A 15,713-nucleotide genomic window follows, 5' to 3' on the forward strand; every position below is an offset into this window, starting at 1 on the left:
GTGGTAAAATTTCAATGGTGATAGGTGAAATTATGAGTGCGGATGCACTGGCTTCAGGGAGCGCTGTAGCTGTCGGTAGAAGAATGCATCTGCCAACAAAAGTCTCTCTGTTTTCCGTTGTCTTTAAGTGCATGTTTAGAAGATATTGTTGAACTATTTGTTTTATATCTCTTCAATATTGGATGTTATGATCGAACTGTGAGTATGTCCAGCACTGGCCCTTACTTTCCAATTCAAAACATTAGCGAACTAACTAACTAACTTGGGCCGCGCTATAGCTCAAGCGGTTAGTCGCTTGTTTCCCACCGCGATGGCCCGGATTCGATACCGGGTCTGGTCAAGTGGGATTTGTGGTGGATAAAGTGGCTCTGGGATTCCCCTACCAATCTTCATTCCACCAATTGCTCCACAGTCACCCTCACCAATCATCTGGGGCTGGTACAATAGGCCAGAAGTGGCCGTAGTACAAGGGACTTAGTCCCACCGCACTAGCATTAAAAATAAAAAAATAAAAAAGTAACTAACTCCATATATCTGATCCCTTCTTGAGAAGCTACCGGTTTTGCAGGTATTCAAGAATTCCTCAAAGTTATATGGAACCCGAATGTTCATTACAGTGTTCACAAGAGCCCTCTACTGATCCCTATCTTGAGTCGGATTAATTCCGTCCATACCACCCCATTCTTTTACTCTAAGAATAACTTTAATATTGTTCACCTACCTATGCCTTGGTCTTCCAGTGGTCTCTTTCCCCTTGGCTTTCCCACAAATATCCTACATGCATCCTTTTCTCCCTTATTCGTTCTACATGCACTGTCCATCTCATCCTCTTTGATTTTTATCAATCTAACTATACTTGGCGAAGAGTACAAATTATGATATTCCTGTGTAAGATTTGAGGCTTTCACGGCGGTGACTATGAAGAAAGCAGTCTTCTGGGATTTGGCACCGTGTATATGTGGTGTTAACCGACGTTTCGGAGGAACGTATCGCCCCCATCTTCAGGGTTGAAGAAGTATAAGTAAATCTGCAAGCGACAACACCGTGAGTCTGCTTGACCGTGTCTCACGGTGTTGTCGCTTGCAGATTTACTTATACTTCTTCAACCCTGAAGATGGGGGCGATACGTTCCTCCGAAACGTCGGTTAACACCACATATACACGGTGCCAAATCCCAGAAGACTGCTTTCTTTTTATGATATTCCTCATTATGCAGTTTACGAACATGAACTACAGAAAGTGAATTTGGTTATAAACTGGTTTTTAAGATCTCTCATATTAGTGACGATAACTGACCTACTTTATTGTAATTTTGTGCCTATTTAATTAATAGTGAAATAAGAATGATATTGTTGACGTTAACGTGAAAACCCAGAGAACGTCTGCAAGAGCAGAAAGCTTTCCTCGCAGAAGACCTCCTTGGATTTGTAATGTGAAGGAAGTCCAGAAACCCAATATATCAGTGTGTTATACACCATCGTCAGAATCCTATAGTAACTACTTAATAGGATGGCTGTTTACAGCTCGTTGCTAGGCAACAGTCAGCACGCCAATGGACTGGCAATATAGTAGTCATGTGAATTGTGTTTTCAATGTGGTCTGCGCCATGGCCAGTGCAAACACGTCTACAATAACCGAATGTGTTTTTTATGCGTGGTCCGTGCGAAGTTTTATAGGAGAAAACAAAGGTATTTTGCGAGTAGTCACAGCTAAGAAGCGGTGATTCAAGGACACGAAGCCCTGATGGAAAAGAGTTGAGAGTGCAGTGCAGTGCAAGAAGAGTCAGTAGCAAGAGTGCGGCTATCAAGAGAAAACTTTATATGTAATATTTGGAGTGGGTAATTCAGTGAGACTGTTATAGTTCCTGTGTTTTAATTGGGTTACAGGGAGACGACTAGTGTATGTTTAGCAGTGAATTATAAAGTGTAGAAATATCGATAGAGCTATAATTGCGTGTAATTACTAGTGCGTACAAGGAATAAATAAACCTGTGTTTCCAACCCACAGCCCGCGTTATTAGTCACTAAAACACGTGACAATATGATATGAAAATATAATATGGCGATGGACCGCCTAGGCGGTAGAGGTTCACAAGAGGAATCAATCTCAGTGGCATTCGAAAAACCATGTTAAAATTTATTTTCGGGTAAAGGTTTCCAGGATGGTATTTTTAGGATCACCATTACACAGGAGAACTTCAACGGGTAAATCAAAACTTGTTCCGCCTGTGCGTGGAATGTCAGCTTGTTAGCACTTTCAAGACCTCATGTTATCTATGAATTGTAAATAATTCATTGCAAGTGTTACCGGCCAACAGACATACTAAATCACCTTCAGAATGCGCATGCGCCTCGCAGCAGGCGGTGCATCAGTCGCCTTGAAATGCAGAGGACTGAACCGGTAAACACAAGTAATAACCATCTCTGTGTAATATTTATATATCTGGATACAGCGGTTGAGAAACTTGAAGTCCTGCTTTATATTTTAGAGGGCTTGTTTTGTGCTATTTGCCTGGAGACCGGGCATCCTCGCGTGTTTCATAGTTTTACACGCGTAAGAGAAGGTAAAGTTGTCCCTGTGCTTGACTAATTAAGCACTACACCATGAAGGTCTATGGAGGAGTGCATCTTGACCTCAGCACTAGTTTGAGGTGTGTGGTCAGCTTCTCGTCCCGGCCGCTTTATCCGCGGATAGGATAGGAGGCTGGGTTAACCCCAGATGTGGGGAAGAGAAAATTCTTGACCCTACCGGGACTCGAACTCCGACCAGTCGATCATCCAGCCCGTAGTCAGTTGCTATACCAACTGAGCTATCCTGTCTCCGGTTTTAAGCAAATAATATATATAATCTGAAAATAATAACTTAAAGCAAAACACAACTGTTTTTTTTTTCAATTTACTTTTCATGATCGTCCTCTCATTTTGTGCTATTTAGTTGAGTAAGTGACACCAAATTAATTGTGAAACGAAGAAAATATATAGACCTATATACTAAACAAATTAAGAGAAATGATTCCACAGTTTCATACTGATAGTAATACTACCGTAATATTTCACAAATTATCACCACAATTTGCAGTGGTTAGATAAGTAAGAGATATTAATCTCATTTAAAGATTTAAACAAATGCTTTTATTTAATATTACAATGTTTAACCAACATCAAAGAAGGAAGTTAATATTGTCAATAAAATGGCATACATTTTTCCCAGAATTTACAGTCTATTAATACAAGTAACTGGTTAAATATTGCCATTAATTCACAATCTGCCGATTACAGGAATTCCGAATTTTATGTAGAATACCAGGCTAGTGTGGAGGCACGCGGTAGCATAGTCGGTTGAGGGGCTATGCTACAAGCCGAAAGGTCGCGAGTTCAAGTCCCGATGAGGTCATTGAATTTTTTTCAATTGACCTAATCCTTCCAGCAGCACTATGGTCCTGGGGTCGACTAAGCCTCTAACAGAAATAAGTACCAGGAATTAATTAAATAATTTTCCTAGAAAGTAAAGCGCGGCCGGCGCGTAAGGCTGACAACCTTACCGCCATCTTTGGGCCGATTATCTAGATAATGTGGGAGCCTCGACGTCTCACAACCCTATGGGTCTTCAGGGTCTGTTACAGGAATAGTTTTACTTTCTTACCAGGCTGGTGTAAGTGAATTAATTGTGAAAGTACGTAAGGTATGTATGTATGTATGTATTTATGTACATATGCATGAAAATAAGTAAATAAGAATAAACAAACAGGCTGTTTTGTGTATATGTGAAATTTGGTCCCTTACATTGAGGGTGTCTTGAGAATAGAGTGCTGACGAAGTGACAGGAGGCCGGAGAAAATTGCGTAGTGAGAAACTTCATAATTTATACCACCACCAGACATTGTTTGGATCATGCAATAAAGTAACATGGAGGAGGAAGGCACATGTTGCCTATTTGAACATGGGAGGATGTATGAGAAATTCATGAAGAATTTTAGTTGGAAAATCTGAGTGAAGAAACTATTTGGAGGGGGGAGGAGTAATTTGGCGTAGGTGGGTGTATAATATATTTAATCTTAAAGAAACAGCATACGAGAATACAGAACTGATTCATCTGACACATGCTAGGGACCAGTGACGAGATCTTGGGAATATGAGAATTATCCTAGGATTCTACTAAAGGAGTGTAATTTCTTGAAGAGCTTAAAGGCTGTTAGTTTTCCAAAATTGACTATGATCCATATAGTTCAGTGACCAAGCAGCACCATCCTCACTTCCCACGAAACTGGAATTCCATTTCTGGCCTCAAAAGGTTTGAAACTTTGAGAATGGAAACAAAACCACATCAGGTGTCAGGCACCCGTAAGGTTTTCCAGTCGAAATTAATTGAAGAGTATTATCTTCTGGACTGTGACGCCCTGCAGCCTTACATATATTTAGCTACATTTCAGGGGAACGTACTGCATCAGTTTTCAATGTCGAAGACTTAAGAAAGGAAACAAGCAAGCAGCAAGACAAGTGAACGATCAGTGGGAAAATATCGGATGAATGAAGATCAGGACAGAAGGCCAAAGTGGACCAATTGGAGGGACACGGAGAGCAAAGATAAGAGGGCCAAATTGAACCAAATGGAGGGACACGGAAAGCAAAGATAAGAGGGCCAAATTGGACCAAATGGAGGGACACGGAGAGCAAAGATAAGAGAGCCAGAGTGGACCAATTGGGAGGGACACGGAGAGCAAAGATAAGAGGGCCAGAGTGGACCAAATGGAGGGACACGGAGAGCAAAGATAAGAGGGCCAGAGTGGACCAACTGGGGGAGACACGGAGAGCAAAGATAAGAGGGTCAGAGTGGACCAATTGGGGGGGACAGGGAGAGCAAAGATAAGGAATTCCTAAAGCGGACCGCATTATCTGAAGAACTAGCAGACAACCACCAGAAATAATAAGAAAAAAATAGAAGCCTCTATCCAAATGTATTACTTTTTATGCTGCTCACATTTCTCTTCCTTGTTTGTCTACTTTGGTCCTGTAGACGGACACAACACATTCCTCCGAAACATCAATAAGCTGCTACTAGGCAACAAGACATCACATAATGATATTCATTATCATATTGGTGGGAAACTCAATCTTACAAAATTAGTTATTTCGTGTATTCACCAGTCAAGCGTCACAGACACCCATGGACAGAGATAAATTCTGGAAAACAGGTGTAGGGGAGAACTCTGACAATAATAACAAGCGACAACACAACTACACAACACCATGAGAATGGTTATAGCAATAATCCAGTCACTGTTGTATACATTATTTTATATCGTGAACATCAAATAGAATGGAGCTTAATTTCAATCGAATGACATTCAAAATCAACAGAGAATTAAGGTGAGCTATTTTTTATTCACGGTAACCATAATTCGTATACTCACTATTTATGTAGCAACTTGAAAACTTGAGTGATTTTCATTTGAAGAAAATAAAAAAGAAAAAATTGCAGCTGAGATAATACAAAGAGAAACTTTGTCAGATCACGTTGCATGAGAATTTTGAAATTAGTTCTCTTTGTCTTCAGAAGGCTGAATGTGTTTAGCTGATGATTTTGCACTTATATACCCCTGGTGCGGCATTTCTAAAACCAAAGTTTTGACCTCAGATCCTGATGAATATTTGTCGTTCCGTTTAAGACATATTGGACAAAGTTGTAGTCTTAAAATATTTAGCAGAGAAAAACCTGTGTAGTGTGTGTGTGTGTGGAAAGACTCCCAGGAGTCGTTCTTGAAAATCTGATGGTCACTCACATAGGCATGAAATTGCTTGCCTCTTGCGAAGACTGATAATTCACTATTATGTTCACAAGAGATCACCACGGACCAGTAGCCTCACTAACTCATGGAGCTGAGCCCTTCTTGAGAAGCTGCCAATTGTGCAGATACTCAAGAACTTCCTAGGATTTTATGGAACTCGAAGGTTAATTACTGTGTTCACAAGAGCCCTCCACTGGTCCCTATCCTGAGCCTGATCAATCCAATCCATACCACCCCATCCTATCTCTCTAAGATCCAATTTATTATTGTCCACCCACCTACGCCTTCGTCTTCCTAGTGGTCTCTTACCTTCTGGCATTCCAACCGATATCCTATATGCATTCCTCTTCGCCATCATTCGTGCTACATGCCCCGCCCACCTCATCCTCCTTGATTTGATCATTTTAATTATACTTGGAGAAGAGTACAAGTTATGAAGCTCCTCGTTATGCAGTTTTCTCCAACCTCCTGTCACTTCATCTCTCTGCGGTCCAAATATTCTCAGCACCCTGTTCTCAAACACCCTCATTCCTACTAATGCTCTGCACTCTCTTCTCAGACCCTCTCTCTGCTTTCCTCAAAGCAGGGTACCAAGTTTTACACTTATGCAGTGCAATATGGAAAGTTATAACTCTGTTCACAGTTTTCATTTACTTTCTTTAGATCAGGCGGGGCTGAGTCCACTTTGTACGTCGGTACCGGCGTATTGTACCAGCCCCGGATGATAGGTGAGGGCGAACGTGGAACAGTCGGTGGAATGAGAATTAACAGGGGAAACCGAAGTACTAAGAGGAAACCTGTCCCGGTGCCACTTAATCCACAATAAATCCAACATGAACTGGGCTCGAAACCAGACCGCCCCTGTGGGAAGCCGGCGGCTAACCGCCTGAGTTATGGCCTGGCAGTGTTCATGCTTTTCTCTTGGGCAGTGGAGAGGTTTACTGGGTGTCTGAGAACTGGGTTGTATTTATCTACATGATTAAATTTCTTTGATCTACAACTACGGCATCACTACAGCAATCTGGTACCCACGTTTAAAATTCACAAGCCTGTTGGCATTAAGGATGGTGGGATTCAGGCACAAAAACATCACAAAAATTTGGAAACAAAATATGCATATAAATCACTTTGTTTTTAATTTACAGAGCCATGTTTTGGAACCCGTGAGTCGTACAACTGAGGAAAGGTTTGAGGGAAAGCTGAATTTGAGACAAAGTTTGTAGGCTGCCTAAGAAATACTGAGGATCCTTAACTGGACTCAGGCAAGCAAAGGGACTCATACGAGGACCCTCTGCTAAAAGAGCGAAGGAACTGTTGAAGTTAAACAGGAACCAGCTATAATGGGTGGTGGGACTACTTACAGGACACTGTTACCTTAAAGGACACCTCTTCAAATTGGGACTAAGTAACAGTCCCACTTGTGAGAGGTGTCAAGAAGAAAATGAAACAGCCACACACGTCCTGTGCGAATGTGAGGCCTTAGCTTGTTTAACTTTGGCCAATATTTTATGGAACCAAGTGACTATTTCGACGTCCCCACCTACAAAATCCTACATTTCATTCGAAGCGCAGGATTGTTGAGGGGTAATCAGAGGGGAGGCAAAATAGATCACTGTGGTCGCGGTGCAAGGACCAGGGGGGCCACCCCTTGTACATTCATTCATCCATTAATTCACTGTCGCCTGTTTACTGCTGGTTTGTTGCTTGACTTAAACTTATACCCCGAAATGTTGGTAATATGTTGCTCTGAAACTTGTATATTTTGCTGAACTACTCGGCTTAGAACTCTTAAAAATATTTTAAATTAATCATTGTTCAGAAAAGTGGGTAACTGGACTTACCCATCGAACTGCAGAATGTTTACCTCCAGTTAAAAGGAATCAACTGAGTTTTCAACAGCTGACTAGAATTGCATGTAAGAAACAGGACTGGGAGAGGCATGCAACAATGAATACACAGAAGTTGCTATTGATTAACGCTATGGTTCTATTCACTGTCACAACGAAATGTATTTTACAGGTGTGATGTCAGACGCAGATAGCAAAGTGATACAGTGCCTAGTTCAGCAGGCGAGTAGCATTCAACCCCAACTCCCATCACATTTCTTCTTATTATACACAAATAAATTATTGATTGCCTTTCAAGACTTAACTTTGTGTTCCGTTCGACTAGGGGTCGTAGGAGTTGAAATGCTTACTCATCTGCTCTCCCGAAATATCCAAGATCACAGACGCACTGCACTCTGTCGGCTGGCTTCCACAGTTCGTATCGTTGCAGAAGCCAGTATACAGAGTGGGCTTGTTTGCATTAATATTGTGATATTCGTCTTATTCTGTTTCATTTTGTGCACGATCTATCAATTCAACCTACAAGGGTGGAGGGCTGCTTGCATAACGGCTGCATCAGACTCAATCGAACATCTGCAGTCTCCAGAGATTTACCTCCCACCGAGAGTTACTAAACAATATTATTTGTCTCATTACAGTTTATAAATATATGTGTCATCACAATGACTGCTCCGATAGTTTTAAAGTGGAGTTTGTAATAATAACCATAATAATAATGATTATTAGGTTTATTGTTTAGGTTGAAGAAATTCTCTTCCTAAAACACAGTCTGCACTTGTACCTGTTTCTTCCACAACTTCGTGTCACTAAATGGAATGTATCACTTAATGACTAAATACTCTCAGAAATGCAATATGCACTTCATGAGAGCCGATGTGATCTATAAGATGCTGCCAACTTCACCTTGGGAGTCATTCCATATTCATTTCATGAATGACAGGGTCTTATCGACAAAGCCCAAAGGAAAATTTCGGCATCTTACCTTAACATATACAAAAATTCACAATGATATGTTATCAAGATACAATTCACACCAAAACTCAATAGAATTATTGCACAGTACAGACTTAATGCACATGGCAAGAACCGGAAGTCTGGCTTCTTGTCTCGAGTATTGTGGAACTGACTGGCGAGTAGAACTCGCAACTTCACTGCTTTCGGTGCTTGCCACTGTAGGAACCGCTTGTGCACTCATTAACATAGTACGTTACTAAGTTAGTTAACACAATTACTCAGTAACTCTTGGTTGAATGTTATAAGGAACAGCTAAACAGAATGGATTTAGCTCTTTGGTCCGCCAAGTGGCACCAGTGCCTAGGCCTACAAGGTAGAACAAAGTTCAACAAAAGACAATAATGAATCAAAAATCATTGGTTTACTTTACAGATTTTATTCAACATTGAGCTCTTTGGTAATAAGTAGAAAAGAAGAGTATAGTTATTCTGCTACAAATGAAGTACGCTATAAAAATGTAAAAATCTGTGCATATCTAGTAGACAAATCACTAGCTTGACTCAGAAATCATGATCTAGTCCTTCGAAATATTGCAAGAGATGTAGTCCATTCAGAGCAAGTCATTGGGAAGTAGTCAAGATGGTGAAAACAGTGCCCGTCCACCCGACACTGTTATATATATATACAACCTAGAAAAGAACTCGCGCTAATCTAGAAACACAGGAGAAGAGAACAAGATATTCGTCAATCCAAAAGCAATCACACGCCTAGCAACATGGCTAATAGATATTCTGCTACCGTCGTGTTGGTGCAGCCAAACCTTGCTTCATGTGCCACGCATAAATCAATAAATACAAATAAATTACTGTACATCAATAAGTTAAATAACAAAATAAATAAGAAAAAAAATAATTATCGAAAGAAGATATCTCCAGTTGTATGGAATGTTAAGTAAAGAAGTATGAGGTACAATATATAACAAGATAACTGGGAGTGCAGGGTCACTAAACACCAAAGACAAACAGCAACACACAAGAAAGGCTGGCTATTGCTCGGAAACGTAGTTAGGACTTTATGACGCGCCCCTCCAGCCGGTTCGTAGCACAAGTGAGCAAAGACTTAAAGGAAATCGTGAAAAAACAAAAAACAAATTATATCATGTGAACATAATAATACTCTTGGTTGGAATGTTACACTTTCCATCAGCGAGCGCAATGCTGAGACTAGAGCTAATATATAACATATCACAACGAACTTAACCTCAGGGGAAGGAACCTACTTTGTTTAACATGAACACAGCAAAAGAAATTAAGACTAGAATATAAATAAGAAAGACTTTTTGTATTGACTAGACTACCATTTGAACATGATTCAAAGCTGAGATCGTGGCGCGTTCAATTGGTCAAGAATATAGGTATTACAAAATATACCTAGTCCCCTGCTACCACCACTGCTTAACATACACTCAAGCTAAGTTAACTCCCCTAATAATACCTCAGTGTTGGTTCCTGGAGGCTAAAACAAAGATCCTCTTCTTCTAGAGACAGTGGGACATGTCTCCCTCCACTGACTGCCAAATTTGCATTCAAACCCCTGAGATCAAAGTTATTTTATTTACTTGTCTAAACAAACATCTGCTTCGGAGGAAACTCGGATTTTATCCGTACTCCAACATCGCTAAGTTTTTCTTTTACCTCCAAGAAACAAAACTTCTCCATCATCAAAGTTGTGTATGGAAACCGACAGCTGGTCACGGATCTCTCTCCACGGGTAGAAATTAAAACTTTTTACATAATTTTGTGTCGGCTTCATGTCCCGAGGATGATCCGATATCATACTCGTTTATTGTGGCTCTGTTTCTCGAGAACACGGTCTCTGCCACGGGATGAGGGAGTCTGGCCTCCTAACGTCCCCCCTCCCCCCGCCCACCACTTCTGTCCGCTAGAAATGCGAACAACTCTCACTAATTGTCATGAAACGTCTAGGTTAACCCCCTGTATACTAGAAGAGGGTGGGGCCGTTTATGTAATTTCGCAACATGAATGTCGATCAATATCAAAATTGCTAAGAGCATAGTTTATTCATAAAATATCTGTCCCACAACACAACACAGATGCTATTTACCATCCCCCATGTGAAGCGAATTACCAGTACCAGATCTGCACTGCTGTGCCGCCATTTTGTCGGCTGACACAGTTGTTCTCACAGAAACACCAAATGATGGTGCTGTTGTTCTCGCATGGGGTAGCTTGCATGGTGTCACAATACGTCAGACTGTTGTTGCTGTTGGGATTGCTGTTGCTGTTGTTGTTGCTGTTGTTGCTGTTGTTGCTGCTGCTGCTGTTGTTGCTGTTGTTGCTGCTGTTGTGAGAGTGCTTGTCCGTGACCAGTGACAACACTGGCAGTGCCAGGGGAATGTTCTTGTGGTTCATTTGGTACTACTGTCGTTTTGTTCGGGTCTTCATCTTTCCATTTGTCCATGGAGCGACGCCGCGCGTTCATAAAGAAGTTTCCTACTGTTGTGGGTTCCAAGCCCAGCTGCCGCGCGATGGTCACTTGCATTTCCTTCGAGGGTCGTTTTGTTTCCTGTGAAAATAACAATGCTGTAACATGGAGAGCTATTTCTTTACAAAAGTCATATTAATAACATATTTCTTGCGAATATCATATCCGCAAGGTGATTACCACCAACAAAGTGAAATGTTCAGTTACATGTGATGATAATTACTAATTTTTGCACAATAAGCTGAGACCGAAAATTTTAATGTCTAATTTGCTGTAGGCTGTAAATTATATTTCATTTCGATAAGTCCTAATTTATTTCAGAAATGTGCAGTCAGTGAGATCACTAGGGTATTTGGTTATACATTGCGACTAGCTGCAATACCAATTCAGGAGTACTGGGGGTTTGGGCTTTGTCCACCGTCTGGTGTTTTTGGAAACCACAAAATAACACAAATTTTCGGAAAATTGATATGCTCCTATCCTCAGATGAAGTGGTGGGGGACGCGGTTCCGTTAGAAAGAGCTAACCTCAGTCAGTCTTCCCACCCCTCACTTGAGGACGGAAAGAGATCCATTTTCCGAAACTTAGTGCTATTTTTTGTTTTTTATAACACCGGACGATGGACAAGGTCCAAGAACCCAGTAATCCTGGGTGTTACATGTCATCTTTAGAAACCAACAGTAGAAACTGTACTCAAAATCTGAAAAGTTTAAAAATATTATAGAAATACGACATTTCTGGAAATTACTTTCGTACTCCGGGAACATGAAGTTTTAAACAGTCCACACATGCAAGTGTGTCCAGTAGTTGCTATAACCGAGTATAGAACGAAAAGCTTGTAAGAGGCAATCTAATGTAAGGTATTATTTTGGTAATATAACGTCAGTTTATCAATATTTAGTAGTTATAGGGGAAATCATATTATTTGGCATGATCGATTAGAAAAATTCAGACTGCTTGTAAAAATTGTTATTTCGTTGAAATATAAAAGAAGCATTTCAAACTATAGACCTGCCTTATATTTTTTTCCTTGGCACCACAGCCCCAGTGGGCCTAGGCCTACCTCCATGAACTTCTCCGTTCACTTCGGTTTTTCTAGATCTTACACATTCGGTAGGACTCCTTGCGCGGGTGATCAGCTCGTCGCAAGGTCTCTACCTGTACACAAACACAGAAAAACGCACATACACAAACTAAACATCCATGCCCTGCGTGGGATTCGAACCCACGATCCCGGTTTCCAAGCGAGCGAAGACAATACATGCCTTAGACCGCATGGCTACCGTGACCGGCCAGACCTGCCTTATATAACTGCAAATATTGTTAAATTGTGGCAGGTATGGAACATAAATTGTGATACTGAATTTCGAAATACAAAATCAATTCATAGAAAACGAAGGTCTCTCTCAAAGAGCATCCGAAATTTATTTTAAATACAGACCCTTACTTTGAACAGCAAAATATAAGATCATTTAAGGGAAAATTGATAACGAATATTTTGAAAAGAGAATACAATCTTTGTCATTCATATGTTCTTTATACTACAATAAAAAATTTAGATCATATTATTTATTATCGCTTGGAACGAAATTTAAATCCTTAAAAGTTAAGTTAAATATTTAAACATGTCTGCTTATACAGGTTTAAGGTAATTATTCAAATATCAGTTTTATATAACATGTGCCACGAATATAATCCTAATTAATTTTACCAATATTCTTGTCTCTGTTGGTCCAGACACTGTAAAGAAATGCAATAGAAACCGAATCCAATTTCGAATTAAAATTAAAATCAATAAACCAATGGGAACATAATATAAAAATATAACTTAACAAAATAAATATCAAACAGCAAATACAACCCTTGACATGAAAATGCTGTACTTTCTTTTACGTACCTTTTTCACATGAGGAGCGGGGAATACCCTCGGATATTTTCGCCTTCTCTTTTACTGTACACATTGAAAACATTTCCGGTTCCAGGAAGTGACAGAATTTATTGTATTAACTAATTAATTAACAGATTAATTAATTCATTATAGGCCACGCCATAGCTGAAGCGGTTAGTCTCTGACTTCCACCGCGGCGGCCCGGGTTCGAGCCCGGTTCTGGTTAAGTGGGATTTGTGGTGTACAAAGTGGCGCTGGAGCAGGTATTCTCCGAGTACTTCGGTTTCCTCTACCAATCTTTATTCCACGAAATTCTCCATCATCATAATTGCTTGGGGCAGGTACAATAGGCCAAAGAGTGGGTGACTTGTAGAGTGGACCCACTATACGAATAAGAAAATAAAAAATAAAACTAATTAATAATAAATCTTAATAACTACAATAAGAGAGAGAGATGACGATATATGTTGTAAATTCTAGACGGTGTCAATGGGTTCATAATCTCAGCATAAGGTTCTAAATTGTAGAAATATTGACCTACTTTGTGTAAAAAAATATAATGAATATTATAATATTTTTAACGTTTGAATGAATGTTAAGCCTTTTTTTTTAAGAGAGTGATCTGGCATACAGGCGACTACTGAGTTAGTCCAGCTTGGAGATGCTGAATGCAATTTTCGTTTAGGCAAATCAAAATTACCTCCTTGTATCATTAAATATTAAATAAAGAAAATTTATTTTTTTTCAGAGAATGTCTAATGTTTAAATGATTATGAGAAATTCATCGCAAGTGAAGGCTGCAAAGGGCAGTAATGTTATTCACAAGCACGTTGCTGTGTTACGCTGGCTGGATCAATAATTACGGTCATCCTTGACAGTGGCTTCCAACTATTTTAATCTGAGGTTGCCCTCATGTGAATAAAAGCGTTTGAGTTCCTACAGTCTCTTCAAATTACGAGTATCCTAAGATGTGACGTACTTATCTACCAGTCATTTCTTGTGTCCTTTCGTTACTCATTTATATGTGTAACAATTAGAGCAGTAGGAACTTCGGCCATCTTGGGAAGCTCGACTAGAACTTTGAAAAACTGCTCTATGAGTCCCTTTTACATCAAGTACACTTATTATAAAAGTGCGCGATTCTTTTTCTCACAAAACACGTGTACTTATATTCCATTAAAATATATTTCCTCGCATTGAAATGACATCGCTTTTCAGCTGCAGACACTCGCTCTCTTTACGTGGCCCAGAGGGAAGGGAGGGGGAAACATCAGAGTTCATGGCCAGGTCTGCAGGTTCAGACTGATTTACGAACAAAACAAACTCCGTGGTCTGTAGTCCGCAAGCGAACTATACTGACTGAGCGACCGCCGCTTGTCGCGAAGTTAGTGCCAACTTTTGCGGATAGAGGGTGTAGCGTGATCAGCGCAATGGATCCCCATAGCGGTTAATCTCGGTTTTCTATACCGGAGCCGCTATTTCCTTGAAATAGCTCCTCTTATCTTCGCGAAGCTGAGTGAACCCCGTTCTAGACACACTACTTCTCAGAAAAATGTGGTAGAGCCGGGAATCGAACCCGGGCCTCGGGATCTGTAGCCATGAACTCTGACCAATAGACCATAGAGACGCTTCTGATTTACAAAAGTTGTTCTTAATTTTGAAATCGAGTGGTTGTAAATATAGTTTATTATACGAAAGGGCCAGATTTCAGATCTCTGCTGGACAAAGAAGCTATCGTACTGAGGGTTTGGTTGGTTTTCTTGAGACATTTCAAGAAAATGCCAGGATACCTCAAATGAAGGAGCGACCGGTTCCTCACACCTACTTTATAATTCATAGCTAACCTATGACGTGATGGTAATCTGAGCCACTGGCAGCGGCGTTAAATATATCACAAACAAATAAATGACCTAAATTTGAAAATTAACCCAGTTACCAACTGGGGATAGTGACCTTGTCTTTGGCTAATAATTTGGAAAGCTATTTTCAGCTTTTCTCTTCTTGCCAACGGAAATGTTAAACCGAATACGCAGAAGATATTGCAAATCTTTCTGTGCGGGTTTATATAGAGCCCTTAATTTTTGACAGAATGGATAAATTGCAACATAATTATTCGTTTTAATATTTAACCTAACTATTTTAACCAAAGTTACACGTTCCCAAAATCGGCAAAAACAACGACTTATAAAATACATTTTTTTTTAAATTCCCTTAGTGGGGAGTGGAGTCCAACTGGGTCTACTCGGCACAGCGGCCACTTATTGCCCTATTGTAGCCTACCCCGGGTGATTATGATGATGGAGAATTTGGCGGAATGAAGATTGGCAGGGGAAACCGAAGTACTGGGAGGGAACCTGCCCCTGCGTCACTTTGTCCACCACAAATCCCACTTCACCAGATTGGGGATCGAAACCGGGCCACCGCGGTGGGAAGCCAGCAACTAACCGCTTAAGCTGTGGCGCGGCCATATGAAATACTCATGCTGTAGTTTGTATATTTGTTTACACAGATTCTAATTCGCCAATTTTATAATTGATTAGGTCATAATTTTTGACAGTTTTTCTTTCAGTAGGAATAAATCGTGATAATGTTAAAGGATCACGGAGAAATATTACAAAATATATAATTCACATCAACTGAGATTTTTCGCTCTAAATTTATTACTACGCCTCTGTGGTCTAGCGGTCAGAGTTCCTGCATACAGCTCCAGAGGTTCCGGGTTCGATTCCCGGGG

At 40.3% G+C, this 15,713-nt stretch overlaps 1 protein-coding gene across 6 annotated transcripts in view; it reads right to left on the reverse strand.

Moving 5' to 3' along the window:
- Positions 1-7,758: 7,758 nt before the first annotated feature.
- The window catches only part of LOC111869881 (homeobox protein onecut), a 353,957-nt gene continuing 346,002 nt past the window's right edge, over positions 7,759-15,713 (reverse strand). For 4 of the 6 annotated variants that reach the window (XM_023861752.2, XM_023861734.2, XM_023861757.2 and 1 more), the window contains one exon: positions 7,759-11,172. In XM_023861752.2, coding sequence (XP_023717520.1) covers positions 10,846-11,172 — 327 coding nt within the window. In that variant the 3' untranslated portion in view covers positions 7,759-10,845. The remainder of the gene's footprint in view (positions 11,173-15,713) is intronic. The other 2 variants (XM_033753602.1, XM_033753599.1) reach the window with 1 other exon arrangement.

Source organism: Cryptotermes secundus, unplaced genomic scaffold (genome assembly GCF_002891405.2).
Source record: "Cryptotermes secundus unplaced genomic scaffold, Csec_1.0 scaffold958, whole genome shotgun sequence".
NCBI lineage: Eukaryota > Metazoa > Arthropoda > Insecta > Blattodea > Kalotermitidae > Cryptotermes > Cryptotermes secundus.